Genomic DNA, 21,314 nt, shown 5'->3' on the forward strand with positions numbered 1-21,314 from the left:
TGCACTCACTACTCTGCACTCACTACTCAACTCACTACTCTGCACTCACTACTCTGCACTCACTACTCTGCACTCACTACTCATCTACTCTGCACTCACTACTCACTACTCTGCACTCACTACTCTGCACTCACTACTCACTACTCTGCACTCACTACTCTGCACTCACTACTCACTACTCTGCACTCACTACTCTGCACTCACTACTCTGCACTCACTACTCACTACTCTGCACTCACTACTCACTACTCTGCACTCACTACTCACTACTCTGCACTCACTACTCTGCACTCACTACTCACTCTGCACTCACTACTCTGCACTCACTACTCACTACTCTGCACTCACTACTCTGCACTCACTGCACTCACTACTCTGCACTCACTACTCTGCACTCACTACTCACTACTCTGCACTCACTACTCTGCACTCACTACTCTGCACTCACTACTCACTACTCTGCACTCACTACTCTGCACTCACTACTCACTACTCTGCACTCACTGCTCTGCACTCACTGCTCTGCACTCACTACTCACTACTCTGCACTCACTACTCTGCACTCACTACTCACTACTCTGCACTCACTACTCTGCTACTCACACTCACTACTGCACTGCACTCACTACTCTGCACTCACTACTCTGCACTCACTACTCTGCACTCACTACTCACTACTCTGCACTCACTACTCTGCACTCACTACTCACTACTCTGCACTCACTACTCACTACTCTGCACTCACTACTCTGCACTCACTACTCTGCACTCACTACTCACTACTCACTACTCTGCACTCACTACTCTGCACTCACTACTCACTACTCTGCACTCACTACTCACTCACTGCACTCACTACTCACTACTCTGCACTCACTACTCTGCACTCACTACTCTGCACTACTCTGCACTCACTACTCACTACTCTGCACTCACTACTCACTACTCTGCACTCACTACTCACTCTGCACTCACTACTCTGCACTCACTACTCTGCACTCACTACTCACTACTCTGCACCTCACTACTCTGCACTCACTACTCTGCACTCACTACTCACTACTCTGCACTCACTACTCTGCACTCACTACTCTGCACTCACTACTCTGCACTCACTACTCTGCACTCACTACTCTGCACTCACTACTCACTACTCACTCACTACTCACTACTCTGCACTCACTACTCTGACTCACACTCACTACTCTGCACTCACTACTCTGCACTCACTACTCTGCACTCACTACTCACTACTCTGCACTCACTACTCTGCACTCACTACTCTGCACTCACTACTCTGCACTCACTACTCTGCACTCACTACTCTGCACTCACTACTCACACTCACTACTCTGCACTCACTACTCTGCACTCACTACTCTGCACTCACTACTCTGCACTCACTACTCTGCACTCACTACTCACTACTCACTACTCTGCACTCACTACTCTGCACTCACTACTCACTACTCTGCACTCACTACTCACTACTCTGCACTCACTACTCTGCACTCACTACTCTGCACTCACTACTCTGCACTCACTACTCTGCACTCACTACTCTGCACTCACTACTCTGGCACTCACTACTCTGCACTCACTACTCTGCACTCACTACTCACTACTCTGCACTCACTACTCTGCACTCACTACTCTGCACTCACTACTCACTCACTCACTACTCTGCACTCACTACTCTGCACTCACTACTCTACTCTGCACTCACTACTCACTACTCTGCACTCACTACTCTGCACTCACTACTCTGCACTCACTACTCACTACTCTGCACTCACTACTCTGCACTCACTACTCTGCACTCACTACTCTGCACTCACTACTCTGCACTCACTACTCACTACTCTGCACTCACTACTCTGCACTCACTACTCTGCACTCACTACTCACTACTCTGCACTCACTACTCTGCACTCACTACTCTGCACTCACTACTCACTACTCACTACTCTGCACTCACTACTCTGCACTCACTACTCACTACTCTGCACTCACTACTCACTACTCTGCACTCACTACTCTGCACTCACTACTCTGCACTCACTACTCACTACTCTGCACTCACTACTCTGCACTCACTACTCTGCACTCACTACTCTGCACTCACTACTCTGCACTCACTACTCACTACTCTGCACTCACTACTCTGCACTCACTACTCTGCACTCACTACTCTGCACTCACTACTCTGCACTCACTACTCAGCACTCACTACTCAGCACTCACTACTCTGCACTCACTACTCTGCACTCACTACTCACTACTCACTACTCTGCACTCACTACTCAGCACTCACTACTCACTACTCTGCACTCACTACTCACTGCACTCACTACTCTGCACTCACTACTCTGCACTCACTACTCACTACTCTGCACTCACTACTCTGCACTCACTACTCTGCACTCACTACTCACTACTCTGCACTCACTACTCTGCACTCACTACTCTGCACTCACTACTCACTCACTACTCTGCACTCACTACTCACTCACTACTCTGCACTCACTACTCTGCACTCACTACTCACTACTCTGCACTCACTACTCACTACTCTGCACTCACTACTCTGCACTCACAACTCTGCACTCACAACTCTGCACTCACTACTCTGCACTCACTACTCACTACTCTGCACTCACTACTCTGCACTCACTACTCTGCACTCACTACTCTGCACTCACTACTCACTACTCTGCACTCACTACTCTGCACTCACTACTCACTACTCTGCACTCACTACTCTGCACTCACTACTCACTACTCTGCACTCACTACTCACTACTCTGCACTCACTACTCTGCACTCACTACTCTGCACTCACTACTCACTACTCTGCACTCACTACTCACTACTCTGCACTCACTACTCACTACTCTGCACTCACTACTCTGCACTCACTAATCACTACTCTGCACTGACTACACACTACTCACTACTCTGCACTCACTACTCACTACTCTGCAATCACTACTCACTACTCTGCACTCACTACTCTGCACTCACTACTCACCACTCACTACTCTGCACTCACTACTCAGCACTCACTACTCACTACTCTGCACTCACTACTCTGCACTCACTACTCACTACTCTGCACTCACTACTCTGCACTCACTACTCACTACTCTGCACTCACTACTCTGCACTCACTACTCACTACTCTGCACTCACTACTCACTACTCTGCACTCACTACTCACTACTCTGCACTCACTACCTCTGCACTCACTACTCACTACTCTGCACTCACTACTCTGCACTCACTACTCACTACTCTGCACTCACTACTCTGCACTCACTACTCTGCACTCACTACTCTGCACTCACTACTCACTACTCTGCACTCACTACTCTGCACTCACTACTCACTACTCTGCACTCACTACTCACTACTCTGCACTCACTACTCACTACTCTGCACTCACTACTCACTACTCTGCACTCACCTACTCACTGCTCTGCACTCACTGCTCTGCACTCACTGCTCTGCACTCACTGCTCTGCACTCACTAACTCTGCACTCACTACTCTGCACTCACTACTCTGCACTCACTACTCACTACTCTGCACTCACTACTCACTACTCTGCACTCACTACTCACTACTCTGCACTCACTACTCACTACTCTGCACTCACTACTCACTACTCTGCACTCACTACACACTACTCACTACTCTGCACTCACTACTCTGCACTCACTGCTCTGCACTCACTGCTCTGCACTCACTGCTCTGCACTCACTACTCTGCACTCACTACTCTGCACTCACTACTCTGCACTCACTACTCTGCACTCACTACTCACTCTGCACTCACTACTCTGCACTCACTACTCACTACTCTGCACTCACTACTCTGCACTCACTACTCACTACTCTGCACTCACTACTCTGCACTCACTACTCACTACTCTGCACTCACTACTCTGCACTCACTACTCTGCACTCACTACTCTGCACTCACTGCTCTGCACTCACTGCTCTGCACTCACTGCTCTGCACTCACTCACTCACTACTCTGCACTCACTACTCTGCACTCACTACTCAGCACTCACTACTCAGCACTCACTACTCTGCACTCACTACTCTGCACTCACTACTCACTACTCTGCACTCACTACTCACTACTCAGCACTCACTACTCTGCACTCACTACTCACTACTCTGCACTCACTACTCACTACTCTGCACTCACTACTCACTACTCTGCACTCACTACTCTGCACTCACTACTCTGCACTCACTACTCTGCACTCACTACTCTGCACTCACTACTCTGCACTCACTACTCTGCACTCACTACTCACTACTCTGCACTCACTACTCTGCACTCACTACTCACTACTCTGCACTCACTACTCTGCACTCACTAGTCACTACTCTGCACTCACTACTCACTACTCTGCACTCACTACTCTGCACTCACTCCTCACTACTCACTACTCTGCACTCACTACTCTGCACTCACTGCTCTGCACTCACTGCTCTGCACTCACTACTCTGCACTCACTACTCTGCACTCACTACTCACTACTCTGCACTCACTACTCTGCACTCACTACTCTGCACTCACTACTCTGCACTCACTACTCTGCACTCACTACTCACTACTCTGCACTCACTACTCACTACTCACTACTCTGCACTCACTACTCTGCACTCACTACTCACTACTCTGCACTCACTACTCTGCACTCACTACTCTGCACTCACTACTCTGCACTCACTACTCTGCACTCACTACTCACTACTCTGCACTCACTACTCACTACTCTGCACTCACTACTCTGCACTCACTACTCACTACTCAGCACTCACTACTCACTACTTTGCACTCACTACACACTACTCACTACTCTGCACTCACTACTCTGCACTCACTGCTCTGCACTCACTGCCCTGCACTCACTACTCACTACTCTGCACTCACTACTCTGCACTCACTACTCTGCACTCACTACTCTGCACTCACTACTCTGCACTCACTACTCTGCACTCACTACTCTGCACTCACTACTCTGCACTCACTACTCTGCACTCACTACTCACTACTCTGCACTCACTACTCACTACTCTGCACTCACTACTCTGCACTCACTACTCACTACTCAGCACTCACTACTCACTACACACTACTCACTACTCTGCACTCACTACTCTGCACTCACTGCTCTGCACTCACTGCCCTGCACTCACTACTCTGCACTCACTACTCTGCACTCACTACTCACTACTCTGCACTCACTACTCTGCACTCACTACTCTGCACTCACTACTCTGCACTCACTACTCTGCACTCACTACTCTGCACTCACTACTCACTACTCTGCACTCACTACTCTGCACTCACTACTCACTACTCTGCACTCACTACTCTGCACTCACTACTCTGCACTCACTACTCTGCACTCACTACTCTGCACTCACTACTCTGCACTCACTACTCTGCACTCACTACTCTGCACTCACTACTCTGCAATCACTGCTCTGCACTCACTGCCCTGCACTCACTACTCACTACTCTGCACTCACTACTCTGCACTCACTACTCTGCACTCACTACTCTGCACTCACTACTCTGCACTCACTACTCTGCACTCACTACTCTGCACTCACTACTCACACTCTGCACTCACTACTCACTATTCACTATTCTGCACTCACTACTCACTACTCTGCACTTACTACTCACTACTCTGCACTCACTACTCTGCACTCACTACTCACTACTCACTACTCTGCACTCACTACTCTGCACTCACTACTCACTACTCTGCACTCACTACTCTGCACTCACTGCTCTGCACTCACTGCTCTGCACTCACTGCTCTGCACTCACTGCTCTGCACTCACTACTCACTACTCTGCACTCACTACTCTGCACTCACTATTCACTACTCTGCACTCACTACTCTGCACTCACTACTCTGCACTCACTACTTACTACTCTGCACTCACTACTCTGCACTCACTACTCACTGCTCTGCACTCACTACTCACTACTCACTACTCTGCACTCACTACTCACTACTCTGCACTCACTACTCTGCACTCACTACTCACTACTCTGCACTCCCTACTCTGCACTCACTACTCTGCACTCACTACTCACTACTCACTACTCTGCACTCACTACTCTGCACTCACTACTCACTACTCTGCACTTACTACTCACTACTCTGCACTCACTACTCACTACTCTGCACTCACTACTCACTACTCACTACTCTGCACTCACTACTCAGCACTCACTATGCACTCACTACTCACTACTCAGCACCACACTCACTACTCACTACTCTGCACTCACTACTCAGCACTCACTACTCACTACTCTGCACTCACTACTCTGCACTCACTACTCACTACTCTGCACTCACTACTCACTACTCTGCACTCACTACTCACTACTCTGCACTCACTACTCACTACTCTGCACTTACTACTCACTACTCTGCACTCACTACTCACTACTCTGCACTCACTACTCACTACTCACTACTCTGCACTCACTACTCACTACTCTGCACTCACTATGCACTCACTACTCACTACTCAGCACTCACTACTCACTACTCTGCACTCCCTACTCACTACTCTGCACTCACTACTCACTACTCTGCACTCACTACTCTGCACTCACTACTCACTACTCTGCACTCACTACTCTGCACTCACTACTCACTACTCACACTCTGCACTCACTACTCACTACTCTGCACTCACTACTCTGCACTCACTACTCTGCACTCACTACTCACTACTCTGCACTCACTACTCACTACTCTGCACTCACTACTCTGCACTCACTACCCCCTGCACTCACTACTCACTACTCTGCACTCACTACTCACTACTCTGCACTCACTACTCTGCACTCACTACTCACTACTCTGCACTCACTACACTGCACTCACTGCACTCACTACTCTGCACTCACTACTCTGCACTCACTACTCTGCACTCACTGCTCTGCACTCACTGCTCTGCACTCACACTACTCTGCACTCCACTACACACTACTCTGCACTCACTACTCTGCACTCACTGCTCTGCACTCACTGCTCTGCACTCACTACTCTGCACTCACTACTCACTACTCTGCACTCACTACTCTGCACTCACTACTCACTACTCTGCACTCACTACTCTGCACTCACTACTCTGCACTCACTACTTACTACTCTGCACTCACTACTCTGCACTCACTACTCACTACTCACTACTCTGCACTCACTACTCACTACTCTGCACTCACTACTCTGCACTCACTACTCACTACTCTGCACTCCCTACTCTGCACTCACTACTCTGCACTCACTACTCACTACTCTGCACTCACTACTCACTACTCTGCACTTACTACTCACTACTCTGCACTTACTACTCACTACTCTGCACTCACTACTCACTACTCTGCACTCACTACTCTGCACTCACTACTCACTACTCTGCACTCACTACTCACTACTCTGCACTCACTACTCACTACTCTGCACTCACTACTCTGCACTCACTACTCACTACTCTGCACTCACTACTCTGCACTCACTACTCACTACTCTGCACTCACTACTCACTACTCTGCACTCACTACTCTGCACTCACTACTCTGCACTCACTACTCACTACTCTGCACTCACTACTCTGCACTCACTACTCTGCACTCACTACTCACTACTCTGCACTCACTACTCACTACTCTGCACTCACTACTCTGCACTCACTACTCTGCACTCACTACTCACTACTCTGCACTCACTACTCTGCACTCACTACTCACTACTCACACTCTGCACTCACTACTCACTACTCACTACTCTGCACTCACTACTACTCACTACTCTGCACTCACTACTCTGCACTCACTACTCACTACTCTGCACTCACTACTCTGCACTCACTACTCTGCACTCACTACTCTGCACTCACTACTCACTACTCTGCACTCACTACTCACTACTCTGCACTCACTACTCTGCACTCACTACTCACTACTCTGCACTCACTACTCACTACTCTGCACTCACTACTCTGCACTCACTACTCTGCACTCACTACTCACTACTCACTACTCTGCACTCACTACTCTGCACTCACTACTCTGCACTCACTACACACTACTCACTACTCACTACTCTGCACTCACTACTCACTACTCTGCACTCACTACTCACTACTCACCACTCACTACTCTGCACTCACTACTCTGCACTCACTACTCTGCACTCACTACTCTGCACTCACTACTCACTACTCTGCACTCACTACTCACTACTCTGCACTCACTACTCACTACTCTGCACTTACTACTCACTACTCTGCACTCACTACTCACTACTCTGCACTCACTACTCTGCACTCACTACTCTGCACTCACTACTCACTACTCTGCACTCACTACTCACTACTCTGCACTCACTACTCTGCACTCACTACTCACTACTCACTACTCTGCACTCACTACTCTGCACTCACTACTCACTACTCTGCACTCACTACTCTGCACTCACTACTCTGCACTCACTACTCTGCACTCACTACTCTGCACTCACTACTCACTACTCTGCACTCACTACTCTGCACTCACTACTCTGCACTCACTACTCACTACTCTGCACTCACTACTCACTACTCTGCACTCACTACTCTGCACTCACTACTCTGCACTCACTACTCAGCACTCACTACTCTGCACTCACTACTCACTACTCACTACTCTGCACTCACTACTCTGCACTCACTACTCTGCACTCACTACTCACTACTCTGCACTCACTACTCTGCACTCACTACTCTGCACTCACTACTCAACTCACTACTCTGCACTCACTACTCAACTCACTACTCAACTCACTACTCTGCACTCACTACTCTGCACTCACTACTCATTACTCTGCACTCACTACTCACTACTCTGCACTCACTACTCTGCACTCACTACTCTGCACTCACTACTCTGCACTCACTACTCACTACTCTGCACTCACTACTCACTACTCTGCACTCACTACTCACTACTCTGCACTCACTACTCTCACTCTGCACTCACTACTCTGCACTCACTACTCACTCTGCACTCACTACTCTGCACTCACTACTCACTACTCTGCACTCACTACTCACTACTCTGCACTCACTACTCACTACTCTGCACTCACTACTCACTACTCTGCACTTACTACTTTGCACTCACTACTCTGCACTCACTACTCACTACTCTGCACTCACTACTCTGCACTCACTGCTCTGCACTCACTGCTATGCACTCACTGCTCTGCACTCACTACTCACTACTCTGCACTCACTACTCTGCACTCACTACTCACTACTCTGCACTCACTACTCTGTACTCACACTCACTACTCTGCACTCACTACTCTGCACTCACTACTCTGCACTCACTACTCACTACTCTGCACTCACTACTCTGCACTCACTACTCACTACTCTGCACTCACTACTCACTACTCTGCACTCACTACTCTGCACTCACTACTCTGCACTCACTACTCACTACTCACTACTCTGCACTCACTACTCTGCACTCACTACTCAGCACTCACTACACACTACTCACTACTCTGCACTCACTACTCACTACTATGCACTCACTACTCTGCACTAACTACTCACTCTGCACTCACTACTCTGCACTCACTACTCACTACTCACTACTCTGCACTCACTACTCTGCACTCACTACTCACTACTCTGCACTCACTACTCTGCACTCACTACTCACTACTCTGCACTCACTACTCACTACTCTGCACTTACTACTTTGCACTCACTACTCTGCACTCACTACTCTGCACTCACTACTCACTACTCTGCACTCACTACTCTGCACTTACTACTCTGCACTCACTGCTCTGCACTCACTGCTCTGCACTCACTACTCACTACTCTGCACTCACTACTCTGCACTCACTACTCTGCACTCACTACTCACTACTCTGCACTCACTACTCTGTACTCACACTCACTACTCTGCACTCACTACTCTGCACTCACTACTCTGCACTCACTACTCTGCACTCACTACTCTGCACTCACTACTCACTACTCTGCACTCACTACTCTGCACTCACTACTCTGCACTCACTACTCTGCACTCACTACTCACTACTCACTACTCTGCACTCACTACTCTGCACTCACTACTCACTACTCTGCACTCACTACTCTGCACTCACTACTCTGCACTCACTACTCACTACTCTGCACTCACTACTCTGCACTCACTATGCACTCACTACTCACTACTCACTACTCTGCACTCACTACTCACTACTCTGCACTCACTACTCTGCACTCACTACTCTGCACTCACTACTCTGCACTCACTACTCACTACTCACTACTCTGCACTCACTACTCACTACTCACCACTCACTACTCTGCACTCACTACTCTGCACTCACTACTCACTACTCTGCACTCACTACTCTGCACTCACTACTCTGCACTCACTACTCTGCACTCACTACTCTGCACTCACTACTCACTACTCTGCACTCACTACTCTGCACTCACTACTCTGCACTCACTACTCTGCACTCACTACTCTGCACTCACTACTCACTACTCTGCACTCACTACTCTGCACTCACTACTCTGCACTCACTACTCTGCACTCACTACTCACTACTCTGCACTCACTACTCACTACTCTGCACTCACTACTCTGCACTCACTACTCTGCACTCACTACTCTGCACTCACTACTCTGCACTCACTACTCAGCACTCACTACTCAGCACTCACTACTCTGCACTCACTACTCTGCACTCACTACTCTGCACTCACTACTCACTACTCTGCACTCACTACTCACTACTCACCACTCACTACTCTGCACTCACTACTCTGCACTCACTACTCTGCACTCACTACTCACTACTCTGCACTCACTACTCTGCACTCACTACTCTGCACTCACTACTCAACTCACTACTCTGCACTCACTACTCAACTCACTACTCTGCACTCACTACTCAACTCACTACTCTGCACTCACTACTCATTACTCTGCACTCACTACTCACTACTCTGCACTCACTACTCTGCACTCACTACTCACTACTCTGCACTCACTACTCACTACTCTGCACTCACTACTCTGCACTCACTACTCTGCACTCACTACTCTGCACTCACTACTCACTACTCTGCACTCACTACTCTGCACTCACTACTCTGCACTCACTGCTCTGCACTCACTGCTCTGCACTCACTACTCACTAGTCTGCACTCACTACTCTGCACTCACTGCTCTGCACTCACTACTCACTACTCTGCACTCACTACTCTGCACTCACTACTCACTACTCTGCACTCACTACTCACTACTCTGCACTCACTACTCTGCACTCACTACTCTGCACTCACTACTCACTACTCTGCACTCACTACTCTGCACTCACTACTCACTACTCTGCACTCACTACTCTGCACTCACTACTCACTACTCTGCACTCACTACTCACTACTCTGCACTGACTACACACTACTCACTACTCTGCACTCACTACTCACTACTCTGCAATCACTACTCACTACTCTGCACTCACTACTCTGCACTCACTACTCACTACTCACCACGCACTACTCTGCACTCACTACTCTGCACTCACTACTCTGCACTCATTACTCTGCACTCACTACACACTACTCTGCACTCACTACTCTGCACTCACTACACACTACTCTGCACTCACTACTCAGCACTCACTACTCACTACTCTGCACTCACTACTCACTACTCTGCACTCACTACTCACTACTCTGCACTCACTACTCTGCACTCACTACTCACTACTCTGCACTCACTACTCTGCACTCACTACTCACTACTCTGCACTCACTACTCTGCACTCACTACTCTGCACTCACTACTCACTACTCTGCACTCACTACTCTGCACTCACTACTCTGCACTCACTACTCACTACTCTGCACTCACTACTCACTACTCTGCACTCACTACTCTGCACTCACTACTCTGCACTCACTACTCACTACTCTGCACTCACTACTCTGCACTCACTACTCACTACTCTGCACTCACTACTCACAACTCTGCACTCACTACTCACTACTCTGCACTTACTACTCACTACTCTGCACTCACTACTCACTACTCTGCACTTACTACTCACTACTCTGCACTCACTACTCACTACTCTGCACTCACTACTCACTACTCACTACTCTGCACTCACTACTCACTACTCTGCACTCACTACTCTGCACTCACTACTCACTACTCTGCACTCACTACTCTGCACTCACTACTCACTACTCTGCACTCACTACTCACTACTCCGCACTCACTACTCTGCACTCACTACTCACTACTCTGCACTCACTACTCACTACTCTGCACTCACTACTCTGCACTCACTACTCTGCACTCACTACTCTGCACTCACTACTCTGCACTCACTACTCACTACTCTGCACTCACTACTCTGCACTCACTACTCACTACTCTGCACTCACTACTCTGCACTCACTACTCACTACTCTGCACTCACTACTCACTACTCTGCACTCACTACTCACTACTCTGCACTCACTACACACTACTCACTACTCTGCACTCACTACTCTGCACTCACTGCTCTGCACTCACTGCTCTGCACTCACTGCTCTGCACTCACTGCTCTGCACTCACTGCTCTGCACTCACTGCTCTGCACTCACTGCTCTGCACTCACTGCTCTGCACTCACTACTCTGCACTCACTACTCACTACTCTGTACTCACTACTCTGCACTCACTACTCACTACTCTGCACTCACTACTCTGCACTCACTAGTCACTACTCTGCACTCACTACTCACTACTCTGCACTCACTCCTCACTACTCTGCACTCACTCCTCACTACTCTGCACTCACTCCTCACTACTCACTACTCTGCACTCACTACTCTGCACTCACTGCTCTGCACTCACTACTCTGCACTCACTACTCTGCACTCACTACTCTGCACTCACTACTCACTACTCTGCACTCACTACTCACTACTCTGCACTCACTACTCTGCACTCACTACTCTGCACTCACTACTCTGCACTCACTACTCTGCACTCACTACTCTGCACTCACTACTCACTACTCTGCACTCACTACTCACTACTCTGCACTCACTACTCACTACTCTGCACTCACTACTCACTACTCACTACTCACTACTCTGCACTCACTACTCACTACTCTGCACTCACTACTCTGCACTCACTACTCACTACTCTGCACTCACTACTCTGCACTCACTACTCTGCACTCACTACTCTGCACTCACTACTCTGCACTCACTACTCACTACTCTGCACTCACTACTCACTACTCTGCACTCACTACTCTGCACTCACTACTCACTACTCAGCACTCACTACACACTACTCACTACTCTGCACTCACTACTCTGCACTCACTGCTCTGCACTCACTGCCCTGCACTCACTACTCACTACTCTGCACTCACTACTCTGCACTCACTACTCTGCACTCACTACTCACTACTCACTGCTCTGCACTCACTGCTCTGCACTCACTGCTCTGCACTCACTGCTCTGCACTCACTACTCACACTCTGCACTCACTACTCTGCACTCACTACTCACACTCTGCACTCACTACTCACTACTCACTATTCTGCACTCACTACTCACTACTCTGCACTTACTACTCACTACTCTGCACTCACTACTCACTACTCTGCACTCACTACGCTGCACTCACTACTCACTACTCACTACTCTGCACTCACTGCTCTGCACTCACTGCTCTGCACTCACTGCTCTGCACTCACTGCTCTGCACTCACTACTCACTACTCTGCACTCACTACTCTGCACTCACTACTCACTACTCTGCACTCACTACTCTGCACTCACTACTCTGCACTCACTACTTACTACTCTGCACTCACTACTCTGCACTCACTACTCACTGCTCTGCACTCACTACTCACTACTCACTACTCTGCACTCACTACTCACTACTCTGCACTCACTACTCTGCACTCACTACTCACTACTCTGCACTCCCTACTCTGCACTCACTACTCTGCACTCACTACTCACTACTCACTACTCTGCACTCACTACTCACTACTCTGCACTCACTACTCACTACTCTGCACTTACTACTCACTACTCTGCACTCACTACTCACTACTCTGCACTCACTACTCACTACTCACTACTCTGCACTCACTACTCAGCACTCACTATGCACTCACTACTCACTACTCTGCACTCACTACTCACTACTCTGCACTCACTACTCTGCACTCACTACTCACTACTCTGCACTCACTACTCACTACTCTGCACTTACTACTCACTACTCTGCACTCACTACTCACTACTCTGCACTCACTACTCACTACTCACTACTCTGCACTCACTACTCAGCACTCACTATGCACTCACTACTCACTACTCAGCACTCACTACTCACTACTCTGCACTCACTACTCACTACTCTGCACTCATTACTCACTACTCATTACTCACTACTCTGCACTCACTACTCACTACTCTGCACTCACTACTCACTACTCTGCACTCACTACTCACTACTCTGCACTCACTACTCACTACTCTGCACTCACTACTCACTACTCTGCACTCACTACTCACTACTCTGCACTCACTACTCACTACTCTGCACTCACTACTCACTACTCTGCACTCACTACTCACTACTCACTACTCTGCACTCACTACTCACTACTCACTACTCTGCACTCACTACTCACTACTCTGCACTCACTACTCACTACTCTGCACTCACTACTCCGCACTCACTACTCTGCACTCACTACTCACTACTCTGCACTCACTACTCTACACTCACTACTCACTACTCACACTCTGCACTCACTACTCACTACTCACTACTCTGCACTCACTACTCTGCACTCACTACTCTGCACTCACTACTCACTACTCTGCACTCACTACTCTGCACTCACTACCCTGCACTCACTACTCACTACTCTGCACTCACTACTCTGCACTCACTACTCACTACTCTGCACTCACTACACTGCACTCACTGCACTCACTACTCACTACTCTGCACTCACTACTCTGCACTCACTACTCTGCACCCACTACACACTACTCACTACTCTGCACTCACTACTCTGCACTCACTGCTCTGCACTCACTGCTCTGCACTCACTGCTCTGCACTCACTGCTCTGCACTCACTACTCTGCACTCACTACTCACTACTCTGCACTCACTACTCTGCACTCACTACTTACTACTCTGCACTCACTACTCTGCACTCACTACTCACTACTCTGCACTCACTACTCACTACTCTGCACTCACTACTCTGCACTCACTACTCACTACTCTGCACTCCCTACTCTGCACTCACTACTCTGCACTCACTACTCACTACTCTGCAATCACTACTCACTACTCACTACTCTGCACTTACTACTCACTACTCTGCACTTACTACTCACTACTCTGCACTCACTACTCACTACTCTGCACTCACTACTCACTACTCTGCACTCACTACTCACTACTCTGCACTCACTATGCACTCACTACTCACTACTCAGCACTCACTACTCACTACTCTGCACTCACTACTCACTACTCTGCACTCACTACTCACTACTCTGCACTCACTACTCTGCACTCACTACTCACTACTCTGCACTCACTACTCACTACTCTGCACTCACTACTCTGCACTCACTACTCACTACTCTGCACTCACTACTCTGCACTCACTACTCACACTCTGCACTCACTACTCACACTCTGCACTCACTACTCACTACTCACTATTCTGCACTCACTACTCACTACTCTGCACTTACTACTCACTACTCTGCACTCACTACTCACTACTCTGCACTCACTACTCACTACTCTGCACTCACTACTCACTACTCACTACTCTGCACTCACTACTCACTACTCTGCACTCACTATGCACTCACTACTCACTACTCAGCACTCACTACTCACTACTCTGCACTCACTACTCACTACTCTGCACTCACTACTCACTACTCTGCACTCACTACTCACTACTCTGCACTCACTACTCTGCACTCACTACTCACTACTCTGCACTCACTACTCACTACTCTGCACTCACTACTCTGCACTCACTACTCACTACTCTGCACTCACTACTCACTACTCTGCACTCACTACTCTGCACTCACTACTCACTACTCACACTCTGCACTCACTACTCACTACTCTGCACTCACTACTCTGCACTCACTACTCTGCACTCACTACTCACTACTCTGCACTCACTACTTACTACTCTGCACTCACTACTCTGCACTCACTACCCTGCACTCACTACTCACTACTCTGCACTCACTACTCACTACTCTGCACTCACTACTCTGCACTCACTACTCACTACTCTGCACTCACTACACTGCACTCACTACTCTGCACTCACTACTCTGCACTCACTACTCTGCACTCACTACTCTGCACTCACTACTCTGCACTCACTACTCTGCACTCACTACACTGCACTCACTACACTGCACTCACTACACTGCACTCACTACTCTGCACTCACTACTCTGCACTCACTACTCTGCACTCACTACACACTACTCACTACTCACTACTCTGCACTCACTACTCACTACTCTGCACTTACTACTCACTACTCTGCACTCACTACTCACTACTCTGCACTCACTACTCACTACTCTGCACTCACTACTCACTACTCTGCACTCACTATGCACTCACTACTCACTACCTAGCACTCACTACTCTGCACTCACTACTCACTACTCTGCACTCACTACTCTGCACTCACTACCCTGCACTCACTACTCACTACTCACTACTCTGCACTCACTACTCACTACTCTGCACTCACTACTCTGCACTCACTACTCTGCACTCACTACTCACTACTCTGCACTCACTATGCACTCACTACTCACTACCTAGCACTCACTACTCTGCACTCACTACTCACTACTCTGCACTCACTACTCTGCACTCACTACCCTGCACTCACTACTCACTACTCTGCACTCACTACTCACTACTCTGCACTCACTACTCTGCACTCACTACTCTGCACTCACTACTCTGCACTCACTACTCTGCACTCACTACACTGCACTCACTACACTGCACTCACTACTCTGCACTCACTACTCTGCACTCACTACTCTGCACTCACTACACACTACTCACTACTCTGCACTCACTACTCTGCACTCACTACTCTGCACTCACTACTCTGCACTCACTACTCTGCACTCACTACTCACTACTCTGCACTCACTACTCACTACTCACTACTCTGCACTCACTACTCTGCACTCACTACTCTGCACACTCACTACTCTGCACACTCACTACTCTGCACACTCACTACTCTGCACACTCACTACTCTGCACACTCACTACTCTGCACACTCACTACTCTGCACACTCACTACTCTGCACACTCACTCTGCACTCACTACTCTGCACTCACTACTCTGCACTCACTACTCTGCACTCACTACTCTGCACTCACTACTCTGCACACTCTCTCTGCACACTCTCTCTGCACACTCTCTCTGCACACTCTCTCTGCACACTCTCTCTGCACACTCTCTCTGCACACTCTCTCTGCACACTCTCTCTGCACACTCTCTCTGCACACTCTCTCTGCACACTCTCTCTGCACACTCTCTCTGCACACTCTCTCTGCACACTCTCTCTGCACACTCTCTCTGCACACTCACTACTCTGCACACTCACTACTCTGCACACTCACTCTGCACTCTGCACTCACACTCTGCACTCACACTCTGCACTCACACTCTGCACTCACACTCTGCACTCACACTCTGCACTCACACTCTGCACTCACACTCTGCACTCACACTCTGCACTCACACTCTGCACTCACTACTCTGCACTCATGGAATCTTCCACCACACTTTCTAAAACTCTATAGTCCGAACCATAATAGGCACAGGACCAAAAGAAGGGTAGACATTTGCTTAAAATAATCTTATTGTATTTATGAGAAGCAAAAGCGAGACTGTGAAATGTGCTGAATATCAGTTTGTTACGAATCAACAGAGTGGAGTTAGAGAACCAAGAAATAGTAATTTAGAATCCGGGTTAGAAGGAGTAGTAATCACAAGCTGAGCATCAACGGGCGCGAAACAGCGTGGTGGGCGCGCACGAGACGCAGCGTGGGCGTGCACATCAGCTGAAGATCGCCGGAGAAGACACAGAGTCTGCCTGCTGCCATGACTGACCCGCTGCGGAGGGAAAGAGCCCGGTGAGTGGGGGTAGAGGGGGGCGGCAGAGAGGGAGTGGGCAGAGAGGGAGGGTGTGTGTGTGTCCGCGTGTGTGTGCGTGTGTCTGTCTGTCTGTCTGTCTGTCTATGTGTGTCTGGCACGTGCCTGCCTGCCTGCCTTGGTGTGTGCGCGTCCACAGACCCTGGTCGGCTCGTGCACCGCTCTGTCTTCCCTTGCGAGCGAACTCGGCGACAATAGATCTCGTTGCCGAGACCTAAAAAGTGCTGGATTTGTATATTCTTTTGAAATGAATATATGTACTTGTTAGACGGGGACCTGGAGGGTCGGCCGAGCACCGTGATCGCACAGACAGGTAACTTCCCCCCCACAGATGGACACCACACAAAGATCAGGGTAACACCTTTTATAGGCAATTCTTGTAGTAGAGTGGTACGATACAGGGCGATCAGGACACGATGATCCTCTCAATTCTAGTCTCTAGTAAGGGAAGGGGGTAGCGGGACAGTCTTGGTACCCACGGGTACGGCGGTGTAACGGTGATAGCTCACAATCCTCGAGCTCGGTGTTCGGATGGGTCAGACCGCGGCAGCGCCGGCAGGTCCCGAAGAGGTCGTAGGTGGCAACGGGCCGCGGCAGCGCCAGCAGGTCCCAACGAGGATGAAGGTTACAACGGGCCGCGGCAGCGCCAGCAGGTCCCACGAGAATGCAGGTTGCAACGGGCCGCGGCAGCGCCAGCAGGTCCCACGAGGATGAAGGTTACAACGGGCCGCGGCAGCGCCAGCAGGTCCCACGAGGATGAAGGTTGCAGAGGGCCGCGGCAGCGCCAGCAGGTCCCACGAGGATGAAGGTTGTAGAGGGCCGCGGCAGCGCCAGCAGGCAGGACAATAGTTCACAAGGCCGGGCTGTGGCAGCGCCAGCAGTCCGTCAAGGATGAGTTCGTCGCGGTGTCTCTCGACTCCAGGATACAACTCCCTTCCTGTCCTGGGGCGGCCTCAGTTATAGGTCTGGCGCCCTTTGATGTCCGGACCCTCGCTCTTGGAGGTCGGGAGGTCTGGGATGAGGGAGTCCAGACACCCAGCAGGGGGGTGGAGCCAGCGCCCGAGGAGGCTGGGGGTGCTCGGCACCTGGCGGGGGAGAGCCATCGACACTTCTTACTCCCATTGACCTGCCAAGTGGTCCGTTCACCTCCTGGGTGGAGGGTGGTGCCGGGATGTCGGGGCCTGGCCAGGCCCAGGGTTGGGGTCGGGCTGAGGCCGCGCGGCCGCGTGGTGCCGTGTCCAAGATGGCGGCTGGGCCGGGCAATGGTGCTGACGGTGGCCCGGGCCCTGTCCTGCGGGGAGGGAGCGAGCCCTTCATGGGGCCTGTCCAACAGTACTCTTTCAAAAGGGACAAGTTACATGACTTGGTTTTCAACATTAAAGACTACAAAACAATCGGCATTATTATCAATGTACGGACCTCAGCTGAACCTCTTAATTCACAATTGTCCACAGTGTATTTCAAAGGTGCCTACACAAGCTGTATTTTGTCTACTAAGATAGGAAACCAGTGAGAAAAATAGTTTATTTAAAGTGCACCTAGAAGTGTAATCTTATCTCCCAACCCACCACATTTCTAGAGCAACATTACTGCTTCCTAAGAATAATCAGAAAATCTACTGTAGGGTCGTAGGATATTTTACATTATTAGTACAAATAGATTAACCAACCTGAAAACTCCAACTGCATGAATGCCGTTTCCTTCTTATCATGGCCCTTCTTGTGCAGTAATGTAACGCTGCCAGCTTGCAGCTGAAAGTTGAGTTTAGCAAAGACGTTATCTCTTTTCGTGAAGGTGTTCACAGATGCATCAGTTGCTGGGTCAAAAAAATCATCAGACCCTAATTAAAAAAGATTAGAAGAAAGAGACAAACAGAGTAATCAAAAACATATGGGTAATTTTTGAAAAAGTCTAGACAAACAGACTGCACACAAAGTGAATCTATGAAGATTAGCACCCCTGAACACGGCAACTTAACAAAATAATTTGTCTGAGCGCAGTAAGCTCTGACCCAGTACCGGTCCCCAAAATCTACACCTGACCTTCAGCCAGGTGCAGCCGGTTCTTGGCACAGATCATTGGTGAAACCTTACTCTTGCCAACCTTTACCAGCTGGGTCATACACCCAAGCCCATGTATCAACAATGTTATCTGGGACATTCTTGGGCAGTTCAAATTTGAAGTATTAAGATTGTTTTTACATTTGTTTTGTCATGATATGCAAATCTGTAACCAACAGGCAAGAGAAACAGGAAACAAAATGTAAAAACCTTTTATTCATCTGAGTGTGTGAATTCAAGCCCAAGAATCCAACATATTTATTTATTTATTTATTTACAAGGTTTTACATAGCGCTGGCTGGACCCAGGAGTATCAGAACGCTTTACAAGTTATATAAAAGACTCAGTTGAAATATAGCATTGGTACTTTGAGACAATAAGATGAACAATTAGCACATGTGGTGCATAAATTTAAATGGAGCAGAACATGGAAGATCAAGGTTAGACAACAGATCGAAGAAAATAGAGTGGGAGTGATAGGATGGGATAGAACTGCATAAGGCAGAGTGAGAGTTGAAGGCCAGTGTCCAAGTAATTAAGAGCTCCAGTATTTGTTAAGAAGGAGCAGCTTGAGCTCTTTTTTGAAGCGGGTGTAGGAGGGATTACATCGTAACTCTTTAGGGAGAGCATTCCAGACAGAGGGTGCATTTCCAGAGAAAGGGCGAGATTGTGTAGTTTTCTTTTTTAGTAGAGGAGGGACAAGGGTAAGAGCGTTGGTGCTCCTCAGTGATCTGGTGCAGCCCGCTTTGTGGAGTTTTTCGGTGAGGTAAGATGGGATATTTTGATGGAGGGCTTTGAGGGTGATGCCTGCAGTTTTATAGGTGGATCTGCCTCTAATCGGGAGTCATTTGAGGTCCTTAAGAATGGGGGAGATGCGGTCAAATCGTTTGCAGCCAG

General features: G+C 49.1%; 1 protein-coding gene across 1 annotated transcript in view; it reads right to left on the reverse strand.

Moving 5' to 3' along the window:
- LOC144752502 (intermembrane lipid transfer protein VPS13D-like) overlaps positions 1 to 21,314 on the reverse strand; it is a 189,641-nt gene that overhangs the window by 8,344 nt on the left and 159,983 nt on the right. Inside the window, exon 13 of the mRNA XM_078640411.1 lies at positions 20,027 to 20,197. Within this exon, the coding sequence (XP_078496537.1) occupies positions 20,027 to 20,197 (171 nt within the window). The remainder of the gene's footprint in view (positions 1 to 20,026; positions 20,198 to 21,314) is intronic.

Source organism: Lissotriton helveticus, chromosome 5_1 (assembly GCF_964261635.1).
Source record: "Lissotriton helveticus chromosome 5_1, aLisHel1.1, whole genome shotgun sequence".
NCBI lineage: Eukaryota > Metazoa > Chordata > Amphibia > Caudata > Salamandridae > Lissotriton > Lissotriton helveticus.